General features: G+C 55.4%; 1 protein-coding gene across 1 annotated transcript in view; it reads left to right on the top strand.

Moving 5' to 3' along the window:
- The window catches only part of CYS1 (cystin 1), a 17,946-nt gene extending 3,283 nt beyond the window's left edge, over positions 1-14,663 (top strand). The window contains exons 2-3 of the mRNA XM_038560764.1: positions 8,980-9,032; positions 12,743-14,663. Of these exons, the coding sequence (XP_038416692.1) occupies positions 8,980-9,032; positions 12,743-12,857 (168 nt within the window). The 3' untranslated portion in view covers positions 12,858-14,663. The remainder of the gene's footprint in view (positions 1-8,979; positions 9,033-12,742) is intronic.

Below are 14,663 nucleotides of genomic sequence, written 5' to 3'. Positions count from 1 at the left end.
TATTTATTTATTTATTTATTTATTTATTAAGACAGGGAGAGCTGGAGGGGGTGGGTGGGAAGGGGCAGAGAGAGAGAAACTTAAACTCGCTCCACGCCCAGAGCCTGACGCGGGGCTCTATCTCATGACCCTGAGATCATGACCTGAGCGGAAACCAAGAGTCAGACACTTAACTGACTGAGCTACCCAGGCACCCCTTTTAAGAGGTGTTTAAAGCAATCATATACATCTCTATATATGATCGATCGATCGACCTATCTAGGTGTATGTGAGAAATGTATATCTACATGTATGTAGGGGCTACTTCAGTGGCCCTAGTGACATTGTGTTGTTATCACTGAAATTATAATATTGTGTTTTGAATTTTTATACTTAAACTATCTCATAAATGGCTTTTTATATTGCTGCATGATATTCATAATTATTTTAATAAGTGCAAAATATCCATCAAATTCATGTACTTCAGTTCTCTAAACCGTGTCCTCTTGCTGTCCTGGATTAATTCCCAACCCTGTGCCTGTGCGGTGTGAGGTGTGAGGAGAAGAATTCCTTTTCTAAAGTCAGTGGACCTTGAAAGTCAAAAGCATTTTAGTGGGATATTGAAACCGAAAACTATTTAGGATGGGAAAATCATGTGAGAAAAGCTAATGGTTTGGGTTTGGGTTTTATTGAGTTATTTAATCAAATTATAGTTTTTTAAAAAAATGTAGCAGTACCTCTGCCACTTAGTGCTCTATTAATTGAGAAAATGTACTGTCTATTGATCCATGCATTCAGCGTATATTTTAAAATATATTTTTTAAGACTTTATTTATTTGAGAGAGAGAGAGAGAGCATGAGTGGGGTGAAGGGCAGAATAAGAAGCAGGCTCCCCGCTGAGCAGAGAGCTCGATGCAGGACTCATCCCAGGACCCCAGGATCATGACCTGAGCCAAAGGCAGGAGCTTAACCTACTGAGCCACCCAGGTGCCTCCTTTCAGTTATGGAGCGTCCGCACGCGTCAGGTACAGTTCTTGGTGCTGGTTATACATCAGTGAACCAGGTAGACAAAACCTCTGCTACCATTCTGATTGTATAAAGTCCAACAAACTAAAGTATAAAGATCAATAAAGCAGGGCCACCTGGATGGTTACGTGTCCGACTCTTGATTTCCAGTCAGATCATGATCTCAGGGTCGTAAGACCAAGCCCCTTATCGGGCTCCCCGCTCAGCTTGGAGTCTGCTCAGGATTGTCTCCCTCCGTCTCCCACTGGCCCTCCCTCACCACTCTCTCTCTCTCTCTCAAATAAAAAAATACCTTAAAAAAATAAGTCAGCAGGGGCTGGGGAGAATAGGAGTGCATCTAGATTGTCATTTTTAATAGAGAAAGTGTCACTGAGGAGGTGGCACTTGGCGAAGCCGTGAAGGAAGCGAGGGCCGTGGTGCTTCTGTGGGAACCGGTGTCGCAAGCCGAGGGGTCGTCCAGTCAGCAGTCCTGGGGGGGGGGGAGGACCTGGAGGGTCTGCTCAAAGAGCAGCGGGTCGGGCAGGGTGGCTGGAGTGGAGAGGGCGCGGTCAGGGTAGTGGGAGACAGGGTGGTGGCCCGGATGGTGGCCGGCGTTTGAGCAGAGCACAGTGGTCCTCTGGCCACCGTTAGGCCTTTGCCTTTTATTTTGAAGGAGGTGGGAAGCACTGGAGGGTTTTGATCAGAGGACACCCGATTTGTGCTGAGGCTCACCCTCGGGGCCGCGTGCTGGCGACACAGCGGGGGGCGGCAGGGCCACAGCCGGGATCCCTGAGCCGGAGGCGGTGTGAGCCGCGGGACCAGGGGCTGGCCTGTGGACGCAGACCAGGGACACGGGCAACCAGGTCTCCAGGGGATTGGCTGGGGGCGGGGGATTGTGAGAGGGAAAGGGCTCAAGGACGACCCCAGAGTTTTCGGCTTGGGCAGCTGGGAGGATGTCCTTGCTATTGATTAGCTGATGTGGAGACGTGCAATGCGGTTTTGAGTGTGTCTGTTAGACACCGACACAGAGAGGCAAGCGAAGGGGTCTTTGCAGGAGGCTGGCGCTCAGGGGAGAAGTGGGTTTGGGGCTGCGAGTGCGGGACGGGGAGGCCCGGGCAGAGCCCCGCCAACAGCCACACCCGCCGACGCCCCGAGCGCCCGGCGCTGGCCTGGGGCCGTGGGTGTGCGCCCAGACAGGAACCGAGGAGCCGGGCCTCGGTGGGCCCGCGGGGACCCCAGTAAAGGAGGGAGAAAACCAAGGGATGGCATGTCTGGAAGCCAAGGGAGGACGGCGTCTCCAGCTCGCAGCCAGCAAGGCCCTCCTGCCCAAGGCCGCAGGTTCAGGCCCCGGCTCCCCTCTGGTCCCGGGGCCCGCGGCCCGGTGGCCTCCAGGCGTGAGTCCGAAGGCGCCCGAGGCCCGGGGACGCGCACGTCTCCTTTCCCGGAGGCTCTGGGGCTCGACCCGGGTCACCCCCTCGGTGCCGGGGCTCAGGGCGCGGCTGGGGCGACCCAGGGCGTCGGGCCAAGTCCCCAGTGCTCGTCACCGCGCCGGGGCATGCGGACGTGCGTTACGGGGCGCGACAGCCCGGCACAAACGCGGTTCATCGTCCCGTCCCCGAATCCCACCCCTCGGCTCCTCCAGGTCGGCCCGGCCGTCTGTCCCTTTGGCAGCGCTTGGCTCAAGGCAATGGCCTCGTAGCGGAGCTGGGTGCTCTCAGAGCCACGGGCTTCTTTTGGGAAAAGTCCGGTTGTCATTATACGAACGGGGATGGCGGTCCCCGCGGAGCCCGCCTGGCCCCCGGGGCGGTGCAGTGGGCGTGTGCGGGCGGGCGCGCCCCCTGGCGGCGGGAGGCGGGAGGAGGGAGCTGGGTGCGGGCGGGCGCGCCCCCTGGCGGCGGGAGGCGGGAGGAGAGAGCTGGGTGAGGGCGGGCGCGCCCCCTGGCGGCGGGAGGGGGGAGGAGGGAGCTGGGTGCGGGCGGGCGCGCCCCCTGGCGGCGGGAGGCGGGAGCTGGGTGTGGGCGGGCACGCCCCCTGGCGGCAGGAGGGGGGCTGGGTGCGGGCGGGCGCGCCCCCTGGCGGCGGGAGGCGGGAGCTGGGTGTGGGCGGGCACGCCCCCTGGCGGCAGGAGGGGGGCTGGGTGCGGGCGGGCACGCCCCCTGGCGGCGGGAGGCGGCAGGAGGGGGGCTGGGTGCGGGCGGGAGGGGGGCTGGGTGCGGGCGGGCGTGCCCCCTGGCGGCCGGAGCGGGGCTGGGTGCGGGCGGGCCGGAACGCTGGGCATCGCTGAGGCTGAGGGGCCAGGTACCAGGCGTCCCGGCCCTGCTCTCACTGTAGGGGTTCAAATGTCCATAATGAAACACAGAAACGCCCAACCAACCGAACCAACCTGGGCTTCAAAGAAGGATAATTCTTTGACAGTGAAGAAGGGGAAATCTTCCAAGGCTGTGGAATAAGGACCCAGCGATAAAAGGGAGTAAACTACCGGGATGCCTGGCGGACTCAGTCGGTGGAGTGTCCAACTCTTGATCTTGGGATCCTGAGTTCGAGTCTCACATTGGGCACAGTAAACTATTTTTTAAAAGGTTTTATTTATTTATTTCATGAGAAACACAGAGAGAGAGAGAGGCCGAGACATAGGCAGAGGGAGACGCGGGCTCCCCACGGGAGCCAGATGCAGGACTCGGTCCCAGGACCCCGGGATCACGACCTGAGCCCAAGGCAGATGCTCAGCCACTGAGCCACCCAGATGCCCCGGACACAGTGAACTATTGATGCACAGTGTGGGCAGATCTCAGAATCGTTACACTGAGTGAAAGAAGCCCGGGAAGGGGTACACACTGTAGGATTCGCGCGTCGTGGCTTCCAGAGGGGAGAGTGCACGCAAACCTGCAGTGACCCCAGGCAGATCCATGGTTGCCTGGAGTCGGGAGGGCGGCGAGGGAAGGAGGAAGGACCACGGCGCTGAGGGACGTGTTCGGTGTGCTGGCCACGGTGATGGTTTCACAGGTGCACACATACGTGCTCGCCCAGCGAACCGAGTATTTACACATCTGTGGCTTGTTCTGGGTCAGTTCTCTGCATCATCCGTGTGTACGTGTCTATAAAACTGGTCAACGTGAACAGTTAAAGGGGAGGAAGGCTCTCTAGACAGAAGAAGCAGGACATACACCTTTTGGCAAATAAAAAATGCAGTGGATTTTCTAGAAATTAACCATTGATACTCACTTTTTCCCAAAAAACCCCAGTTGTAAGAGCGTGAGGAGACCGTAAAGATTGTCTGATTCACTTCCTCCCCCTTCCTGCTTCCCCTTCAGCTCTGGTGTGTTCCTCAAAGCCCGCGTGGGCTCCGGTGACACCTGCCGCGCCGCCCAACACGCTCACGCGCTCCCCGAGCTCGCCGGTTCCCACGCCGGCCCCCCCCCCCCCCCCCCGCGCCGCGGCCCCAGTGTCCCCTGTCTGTGTGGCGCACAGGTGGCAGGCCGCCAGCAGGCGGGTGGCGGGGAGTTGTGTCTGCCCTGGGCCTGGAGCCGCGGCAGGGGCTGCTGTGCTTCTGGGAGGGCCTCTAGCACATTCCACAGCTGAGAAAGTCAAGGTAAAGGCGGAGCCGAGTTGACAAGGAGAGGACTCCGGGGTTCAAACCTGGGGCACAGACAGAAACATCAGGGGGACGGGAGCAGATGTGACAAGGCTGAGCCATCAGGGAAACTGCAGAAGCAAGAGTCCAGTGCTCCTTCCGAACCCCAACTGTAGGGTGTGCGGTTCACCCGGGTGACGTGGGCCCGGCTGCCCCACCGGGTGCCCCGTAGGTGGGGGTGGAAGCAGCGGGAAGCGGAGACAGGCTGATCCCGCGAAGGTTTGACTCTCGGTTGCCCTCCCGATGGGAGAAACTGCATTTGTAACAACCTTCACGGAGCCTGGTGATGAGGGGCAAACCAAAGTAGGTGACAGCAAAAGCCGGTTCCAGCTGACAAGCGGGCACAAGGGTGCAAATAGGATGACGTCATAAAAAGCAGCTCAAAGACAACGGGGTGAAAGTACGACCCTTCTTCTCTGGCGCCCCTGGGAGCGTAAGCAGGCGCAGTGAACGAAAGCTGGAGGGAGGCAGTCTGGTGGCAGTGCAAGGGAGGACTGTCATGTGTACCCAAGGGAACTGAAAGCAGGGCCTCAGAGAGATCTCTGGACACCCATGTTCACAAGAGTGCTATTCACAACAGCCAAAAGGTGCAAGCAACCTGACAGACTAATGGGGAAACAAAATGCGGTGCACACTCATGACAGGATATCATTCAAAGGGGAGGAAATTCTGGCATCTGCTCCAACGTGGATGAACCCCACGACATGCCAACTGAAACCAGCCAGACACTTGGCTTGGGCTGAGGGGTGCAGCCCCTCAGTTGGGGATGGGAAGTTGATTAATGGGGACATCGTTTCTGTTTTGCAAGATGGAAAGAGCTCTTGAGATTGGTTGCACAACAATATGAATGTAGGTGATACTAAAATATACACTTCAAAATGGTTAAGATTGCAAATTTTAGGCTATGTGTATTTTGTCACAGAATTTTGTTTTTAATGAAAAAGAACATTCACAGGCACGTGGGTGGCTCAGTCAGTTAAGCATCTGACTCTTGATCTCAGCTCAGTTCTCAGTCTTAGGATCGTGAGATCAAGCCCCACACTGGGTTCCACACCCAGCATGGAGCCTACTTAGGAAAAAAACAACATTCAGATGGTCTGAGCTACTCTGAGGTGGGATGGGGGGCTTCAAGAGGCAGTGGAAGTGTGTGTGGGGGGGAGGTTTACTTCCCGTCCTCTTTCTTTGCTCCATCCCACTCTCTGTCCTTCTCCCTCTGTAAATTCTTTGGTAACTCCAGGAGTCGTCTCCTCTTCATCCTTACACTCCCCAAAGGCAAAAATGAGCGTCCAAAGAAATGTGCCATGATACTGATGCCCCCAAAGCAAGATCAGCAGCCACAGTCGACTCTTCAGGGCACCCCCAGAACAAGAGTGCACCTTTGCTCTGGGGCCGGCCTCCACTTGCAGTGTTGCACCAGCAAGAACAACTTTTTAGGGCAGTGCGTTGAGGCTGGCTGGCCTTCCACTGCCCATCCCCTGGCCTTACATCAGAGGCCATACCCAGTGTGTGCTTGCTTCCACTTGCCACTGCTAACGTTTTCAAAGAAACACATAAGAACTAATTTATCAGGGAGGAACATGTATGGGAACCTCTCCTTATACCTTGAAGACCAAGATGTTCCCTGGGCTCACCTCATCACACGCTCTAGTTATCTTCCAGTGGGGCTTTATCAGAGGTTACTCTAGATTACACATTGGTTCAGATACTTCAAATGATGTTTAGTGGTCATCTAGAGGATAGGTGTTACACTAAGGATGAGCTGGATGGATAATCTCTCATCTCACAGTAGCCCTGAGGGGTAAGTCCCCATTATGCAGTTGGGTAAACTGATGCTCAGAGGGCCTCACAATTCCCCCAAAGACATATCATTATTGAATGGCAAAACTGGGATTCGAACCCTTTTTTGAATTATGCTATTTTGACTCTACTATGCCAACTGCTATATAGACCTTAAACTCAAGATTATAACAACCCAGCAATTTGACATTCAACTTAATTTGGGAAAGACTTCATGTTTATCCTGTGCCCAGCTTGGAGAGCTGTAAATTTGGGAGAAGTGGTACTCTTGCTGGGAAGCGCTGACTAACGCTAATGGGTTAATAGCTAGAGAACGGCATGGTATAGAGCATTGATCTGTATAATAATAATATAATAATAGAAATAATAACAGCTAATGTTTACTGAGAACTTACTAAGTGCCAGGCACTTTGGAATGCTTTAAAGTATCCCACAGTAAGCTTGCTTTACACATCAGGAAACCACTGCTTAGAAAGGTCAGGAAAACTGCCCAGAACTACATGGCTGGTAGGGCAGGGTTTGGTCTGTGTCTCTTTCAAAACCCAGGCTCTTAACTGCTCACGATCTCCAGTTGCACATTTTATAGCAACACCACCTCCCTCTCAACTCTGTGCTCTTACACATCTGGCTATGTGTTTAAGACTTACTTCTCTGGTGACATTGCCAGCGCCTCAAGAGTGTAGAGCCCGCTGGGCGTGCTGGGTAAATGGCTGGCGAATGATTGATCCATGTGGTTACATCTCTGAGTCAGAGGACAGAGGGGAGCTTTACAAGAGAATTTGGAGAGAACGTAAGCAGCTTCCTGTGGGGGCAAAAGCCCAGTTCCCTCTCTTGGCAGTGTAGGATCACGGAATGAGGGAACACAATTGCACCACTATTAAAAGGAAAAAATGAAACCTTCAAAACTCCCCAATGTCTGCAGAATAAGTAAGGTCACGATGCCTGGCCTGAATGCGTAGATTTAATTTCAAATGGATCCAGACTGGAAATGCTCATGAAGTATCTGGCAAAAAGCCATCTTCCTCTTAGGCCTCAGAGAAACTCATAAGAAGTTTCCAAGGATAAAGAGCAGCAAATAATAAAAAATAATCAAGTGGGGATCCCTGGGTGGCTCAGCGGTTTAGCGCCTGCCTTAGGCCCAGGGCCTGATTCTGGAGTACTGGGATCGAGTCCCACATCAGGCTCCCTGCATGGAGCCTGCTTCTCTCTCCTCCTGTGTCTCTGCCTCTCTCTCTCTCTCTGTGTCTATCATAAATAAAAAAAAAAATAAACAAATAAACAAATAAATAAAATAAAATAAAATAAAATAAAATAAAATAAAATAATGATGTTGGGGTGCCTGGGTGGCTCAGTAGGTTAAGTGTCTGCCTTTGCCCCAGGTCATGATCCCAGGGTCCTGGGATGGAGCCCTGCATGTGCTTCCCTGCTCAGTGGGGAGTCTGCTTTTCCCTCTGCTTTGGCCTCTGCCCCCTTTCCACTGCTTGCATGCTCTCTCTCAAATAAATCTGTTTTTAAAAAAGACATTAAAGAGACCCCTGTGTGGTTCAGTCAGTTAAGTGTCTCGCTTCAGCTCAGGTCATGATCTCCAGGTCCTGGGATCAAGCCCTGCATCAGGCTCCCTGCTCAGCAGGGAGCCTGCTTCTCCCTCTGCCTACTGCTCTCCCTGCTAGTTCTCTCTCTCTCGAATAAATAAATAATATCTTTAAAAAAACACATTAAAGTAGCCATGAATGAATGGAGAAACAGGCCCTGTTTATAAATCAAAAGGCAGATTATTATAAAAATATCAATTCTCCCCAAATGATCTAAGGTTTAGTCCAACCCCAACAAAACCCCCCAGATTGTTTTTTTTCCCATAGAAGAGGCCAAGCCAATTCCAATACATATATGGGGAAATGCAGAGTAGTCAAGACTTTTTTTTTTTTTAATTTTTATTTATTTATGATAGTCACACAGAGAGAGAGAGAGATGCAGAGACATAGGCAGAGGGAGAAGCAGGCTCCATGCACCGGGAGCCCGACGTGGGATTCGATCCCAGGTCTCCAGGATCGCGCCCTGGGCCAAAGGCAGGCGCCAAACCACTGCGCCACCCAGGGATCCCAAGACTTTTTTTGAAAAAAGTGGGAGGACGTGCATGAGGATGTCTAGGCTCATTCTGAAGCTGTGGTCACTGGGACGGGCTGGTGCGGGCATAGGGCCAGGCTTGACTACAGACGTGCGCTCCATCTAAACAACCCTGTCTCAGGACAGAGAAAGCTTGGCAGGGCCCAGGGGAAGGCGGATGTGACCCCTGGAGGTGAGAGATGGGGGTGCAGCTGGCCAGCTGGCCACAAGGCAGGGAGTTCCTCGTGTGAGCTTTGTAAAGTCACCCCTGCCCCAGCCTCAGCCTTCCCACTGGTGAAGAAAGCAGGTGGAACTAGGAAGCCAACGGGGACCTTCCCAGCTCTGCTTTATCCAGTCTTGTGTGTGTCGGACGTGGTGGCCATCATCTGCGGCAGAAAGCCAGAGCAGACGATGCTGCACCACTGACAACCTTTTGATGCTTTTTTCCTTTTGTCCTCCTCCAGGTGCCCTCAAAACAGAGCGCCGGCGAGCACCCAGAGGGCAGCAGCGTCTCCAGGTAGGTGCCAGGATGGGGCAAGCGCGTTTCCTCTGCCAGAAGCCACAGCTTCTTGTGTTGGCTCCAGCTGCCCACGGAGCCCTTGTGGCTCGCGAATCCCAGCTCCTCCACCAGATGCAGCTGCCTCCTGAGAGGGAAGGTCCCAGCCATGGGAGTGTGCAGAAGCTCCATGGCCTCACAGCCACCTTGATCTTCCTCCTGAGAGAGGCCCCGATGCAGATCATCCGGGGCGTGCCCAGTCCTCGCTGCTTCACTCAGAAATCATGTGCAGTAGCACGTCTGTGGATGAGGCTGCACGAGTTTGCAGCTACAGGGAGGGCAGGTGGTCCCCTGTAATCCCATTACAATTTTATCAGTAACATGCTTTTAAAACCCCTGGGAAGTGGGGGATCCCTGGGTGGCTCAGCAGTTGAGCACCTGCCTTCAGCCCAGGGTGTGATCCTGGAGAGCCAGGATCAAGTCCCACCTCCGGCTCCCTGCATGGAGCCTGCTTCTCCCTCTGTCTGTGTCTCTGCCTCTCTCTCTCTCTCTCTCTCTCTCTCTCTCTCTATGTCACTCATTCGTGAATAAATAAAATCTTTAAAAAAATAAATAAAATAATAAATAAAATAAAATAAAATAAAATAAAATAAAATAAAATAAAATAAAATAAAATAAAATAAAATAACCCCCCTGGGAAGTGTTAGTGAAGGAACCCAGGCCCAGAGCCCAGGCCTTCGGTGTCTGCTCCAGGCCTTCCGCATGGCTCCGGGCCGCCTGAGGATTTCAGGGCAAGAGAGGCCCAGCACGAGGCTGGGCTGGGATGGCCTTGGGCCCCTGGCCACTCTGCCCCACCCTACCCATCTGGTTGCCTTACCTCTAAAGGGATGACAGTGACCTGCCCCCCTCACTGGGTTATGGGTGACTCTGGTCCTTAAGACCGTGGATGTGAACAGGTGTAACACTGAAGGCTCACGGAGGAGCTGGTAATGATTAAACTGGCCTGAAGGCCAGGTGGGAGTTCACCCAGGAGACAGGAGGAAGAATCACCAGGGGCATCGGGAAGGGGAGGTCGGAGCTGGCATCTGCAGGCAGGTGGCGGTTAGCACAGGGCCCCGCGGGGCCTGGATGGCGGGAAGTTCCCCGAGGGACAGAGTGCCTAGGTGCCAAGCTGCAGCCACTGGCCCCCACTTTCAAGTGGGAACATCCTGGGACCCCTCGGAGGCGTAGAGGTGAAGCAGTGGGAACCCTTACCTGCCCCCCACCCCCAGCCCTGGCATCCCAGGCCCAGAGCCTCCGCCAGCATCGGGGAGAGCCCCGGTGCTCCCTCAGACCCTCCTCCTTGGGTCGTCTGGATCGCCGCTAGCCGTGCCCGCCCCAGGGTGGTCTCGGGTGCCGGGACAGGGCGGAGTCCCACTGCAGCAGCCACCCCAAGGGCCCAGGCCACTGCACTGGGCTGAGCCAGATGCCTGCACCCAGAGCTGTGCTGGGGACCCAGGGACACGCCTGCCTGAGGCCCCGCAGGACCACTCAGCTGCCACTGATTCTAAAGAGCAGGAGCGGTGACTTTCTTCAGCTTTCATCAACCTGAGGAATTCAGAAGGGTTAAATTCTACCTGGAATGAATTAGCTCTTTCTTCTGCCTTTTAAATGAAGAGGCCCCTGCAGCTGCGCACTCCAGGAGGTGCTTCAGGCCTCCTCACCACCCTCACCAGGACTCCCCCTTCCCCCCTTCCCTCCCTCGCTCACCTGCTTTCCTGGGAGGCTCCCTCAGCCCCCCTGCCCTCCTCCCGCCACCCCCACTGCAGACCTCGGTGGCTTCGGGCCCCCATTCCTTCCCGGCCTCCTCCCCTCCCCCGGCTCTGCTGTCAGAACCCAGCTGAACGGCATTTCTGGGAGAAATGTCCTAACATCTGCAGGTTACTTTGAAATACCTCCAGAAATCAGATGAAGTTAGATGTCTGATAAAGTAAATACAGGGAAAAATGTGTATTGAGTTAATCATTGAATCTACAATTTCAACCTCTCTGTATGCTTCGAAGTCTTTGTAATAAAATGTTGGAGAGAAAAATCCTTCAAAGCCCAGTTAAAATATCTTCCCCCAAACTCTTGCCCTGCCCTCCATCCTGGTCAAGCTGGTGTCGCTCCCTCCTTTGTCAGCGCCCAGCCTCCACACTTGTGACCTGTGAGGCAGCAGGTACACACGGCCTGTCTGGCTCCTATCCTCGCTCAGCCTCACGAAGGCAGCACGGGCATCTGACTCATCCCTGGTCCCTCACCACACCGGGCACATGGTAGGTGGCTCATGGATGCTGGTTGAAAGGACCGTTTGATGTGAAACTGGGCCATGAGGGCCTTGACCCCTGAGTCCTGATCATCCTTGATGACATCTGTGTCCTTCTCCTGAGGGGCCAGGTCGGAGAGACATGGAAGCAGCAGGGCTGAGCCGGTCAGGCTGGCTTGAGGACAGGGCTGGCCTGACCTGAGGTCCCAGGACTGGGTGACAGAAAGTGAGGGCCCATGGAGGGGAAGCCTTTCTGCACCTGCTGCTGAGGATCACCTGGCCCAGCTGCCTGGGTTCACAGGTGGGGAAAGAGGCCACCTGTTTGACTGGCAGAGGAGCATGGGCTCCTTCTCTAGCACGGCAGCAAGCCTCCGGCTGGCAGGTGGGAGGCCACTGTCCCACACCTGGCGGCGGGCAGCTCTGGGCTGCAGACCTCGCATCCCCTTCAGAAGCAGCCTGACCCCACGCCCACACCCTCCCACCTATCAAAGGTTCTGGGGAGGCCAAGGCCAGTGCCAGGAGAGCAGCCTGAAAGAAAGGAAACTTTGGGGTACAGCGACCACCACCCAAAAGTCCCTGTGATGTCCAGAAAGTCAGAGAGTGGGGTTGGGCCACCAGGTGTGGGCTGGGGAGAAGCACTTTGTGGAGCCCGGGCAGCAGGAACAGGGGTCTGACTCTGGTCGCTTCTCCCATGCCCGCGCCCGTCCTGCTGTAGGAGCTCCTGTCTGACCCCACAAGGGTGCAGGCGCAGGGAGTCAATCAGGAAGCGGATATCTCACAATGCAGCTCACATTTGCTAAGGGCTGAGCAGCGTACAAGATTCGGTGTCATGTGGTGCATTAGCTTTTTTTTTTTTTTTTTAAGATTTTATTTATTTATTCATGAGAGAGAGACAGAGACACAGGCAGAGGGAGAAGCAGCCTCCCTGCAGGGAGCCCGATGGGGGACTCGATCCAGGGACCCCGGGATCACTCTCTGAACCAGAGGCAGATGCTCAACCACTGAGCCACCCAGGTGCCCCTCTGCATCATCTTATTTATGTCCCAGAGTGAACGCCGTGCATACAGTTCTGTTTTAGAGGAAAAAACAAAACAAAACAAAAAAAACACTGATGCTCAGAGATGCAAATACCTTGTCCAAGGTCACAAAGCTAGTAAGTAGCAGAGCTGGGATTCAAACTCCGGCCTTTCCACCCTGAGGGCCCGACCCTCAAACGCCCCGGGCGCTGGCTTCCTCGCAGGGAAGGTCCCATCTGGGCGACACCGTCCTAGGCCACGAGCCAGAGGAACAGGCTCGTGTGAAAGATGGAGAAGGTATCCCCGGGGCAAAGGCTTTCGGTTTTGGTTTCAGGACGGATCAGAAGTCCCTGAGGGGCCCTCATAGAGATGACGCGTTTAAAGGTGACATCTTGTCTCCTGACCCCCCTGTCCATGTTTCTGGCCCACAGAGCCCCGGGCGGCAGCCCCAGGAGGCCCGAGAGGCAGCCGGGCACCTCGGTCATCTCGTACGACTACTCGGAAGAGGAGCTGATGGCCAGCATCGAGCAGGAGTACTGTCGCTGAGGGCGGGGACAGCCCTCCTCCGCCACCCGCCCCCGCCGGACTGGGGACTGGGCCTGTGCACCCCCGCCTGCCCCTGCCCTGCCCAGGCTGTGGCTGGAGCTGAGCCCCCTTAGACACGCGGTTACGCCGAGCTCCTTCGAAACATGCGGCTTCCTGCTTGCAGCGAGGGGGTCAGCTGTGCAGCTCGGCCCGAAGGCGGCACGGGGCTGCCCCAGGGGTGCGGGCCGGGTGATCCCTCCCACACCCCTCCCTGGGTCTCTGGGGAGGGCTCGGCCACGAGGTTGTCCCGCAGCCTGCAATGCTTCCCCTCCCTGCTGGCCCTCTGCCCCGCCCGGGACAGCTCAGACTGGCTCCCAAGGCACTTCCTGGCACGGGCAGCAGGCTTGCTGAGCTGGCGGGAGCCCCCCTGGTTCTGCACTAGAACCACCTGGTCCGGGCCTGAGAGTCTGCATTTCTAACCAGCTCCCGGTGACACCCAAGCTCCTGGACAGCCGCCTCACTCGGGGGAGGAAGGATTGAGTCCAAGCTCTAGACCTTATGTGACTCTTCCTTCCTAGCGCTGGGGCTGCTCAGAGCCACAACCCCCCTGGCTCTCTGAAGACAGGCCTGTTCCCCTCCTCGGCAGGTGTGGCGGGCGGAGAGTGCACGGCTGGGAGCTGGAGCCCTCAGTTCTGATCCTGCAACCACTTCCACCCTGTGGGCCTCAGTTTCTCTCTCTAGAAATGGGGTCCTGACAATCTGGGGTTAGGCAATTCCAGGCTTCCCCTTGCCTGATCTCTGCTCCCTGCCTCCCCCCCACCCCCCACCCAAGGGCGCAGAACTGCCTCTGTTGCTGCAGGGGAGCACCCCCGCCCACCTGAAGGAGGTCTTGAGGAACACCTGCTATCACCACACCACCGACTGCCCGGTGGGACCAGTTTACTCTCCTCCCACTGGGTAGAAGGTCAAAAGTCACGGCCATGAGGCCAGGAAAGCCCCAGAACATTCCCATCTGACAGATGAGAAAGCCGATTTGCCAGAGATGCCTGTGAGTCCCAGGCAGGCCCAGGAGAGCCACAGCCAGACTGGAAGATGGGACTCCTGCAGGGGCCCAGGCGGGGCCGGCCTGGGAAGAAGGCTCTGGTGGCAGGCGGTTCGGGGAGCAGCGGGGAGGGTGTCGGAACAAAGGGGCATGTGGGCGCGACGTCAGCTTTGGCCAAAACCAGAATGGGTCTCAGCTTGTCACATTTACCACCAACTCAGCAGCCTCCCTGGCATCGTCTGCAAGATGCAAGAGCTTTCCGGATGCAGACGCAGGGCCCCTTGGCACTGTCCCCAGACCCACAGGCCTGTTGCCGTCACAGGCAAACGGGTGTTTCCATGAACTTTTATTACTTGGCAAGACAGTCTTTGATCAGATGTTCCACGGCTGGAAGATTCTTACTGCCGAGCCAGAGGGTGGCGCGCAGAGCCTTCCAACTACTGCCCCTCGGGGAGCGGCTCCAGACCCACCCCCCCACGCCCCCCCCCCCCCGAAGCGAGAGCTACTCCCCACCCAAGCCCAAATCATTTCTTTTGACCAAAGATGAAAGCCATTACCATTTTAATAATATAAATATTTCTTTGAAAAAGACAATAAAATTTTATTTCTCACCACCAGACCAGGTCTTCAATTTAATGATGCAAAATGTTTACAGTTTTACATCGTTATTCTGTTAAAACGGAACATGTTCAGCCAGTTTCCTGAATTTTCCAGTGGAAACCTCATACAACTCTTAATGAGGTAAAAGTGATAAGAAAAAGAATAAATTTCTCCTGTGGTTACTA

This window comes from Canis lupus, chromosome 17 (assembly GCF_011100685.1).
Source record: "Canis lupus familiaris isolate Mischka breed German Shepherd chromosome 17, alternate assembly UU_Cfam_GSD_1.0, whole genome shotgun sequence".
Taxonomy (NCBI): Eukaryota; Metazoa; Chordata; class Mammalia; order Carnivora; family Canidae; genus Canis; species Canis lupus.
Note: the sequence above shows the minus strand (reverse complement) of the source record. Positions and strands in the feature narration are given on the sequence as shown.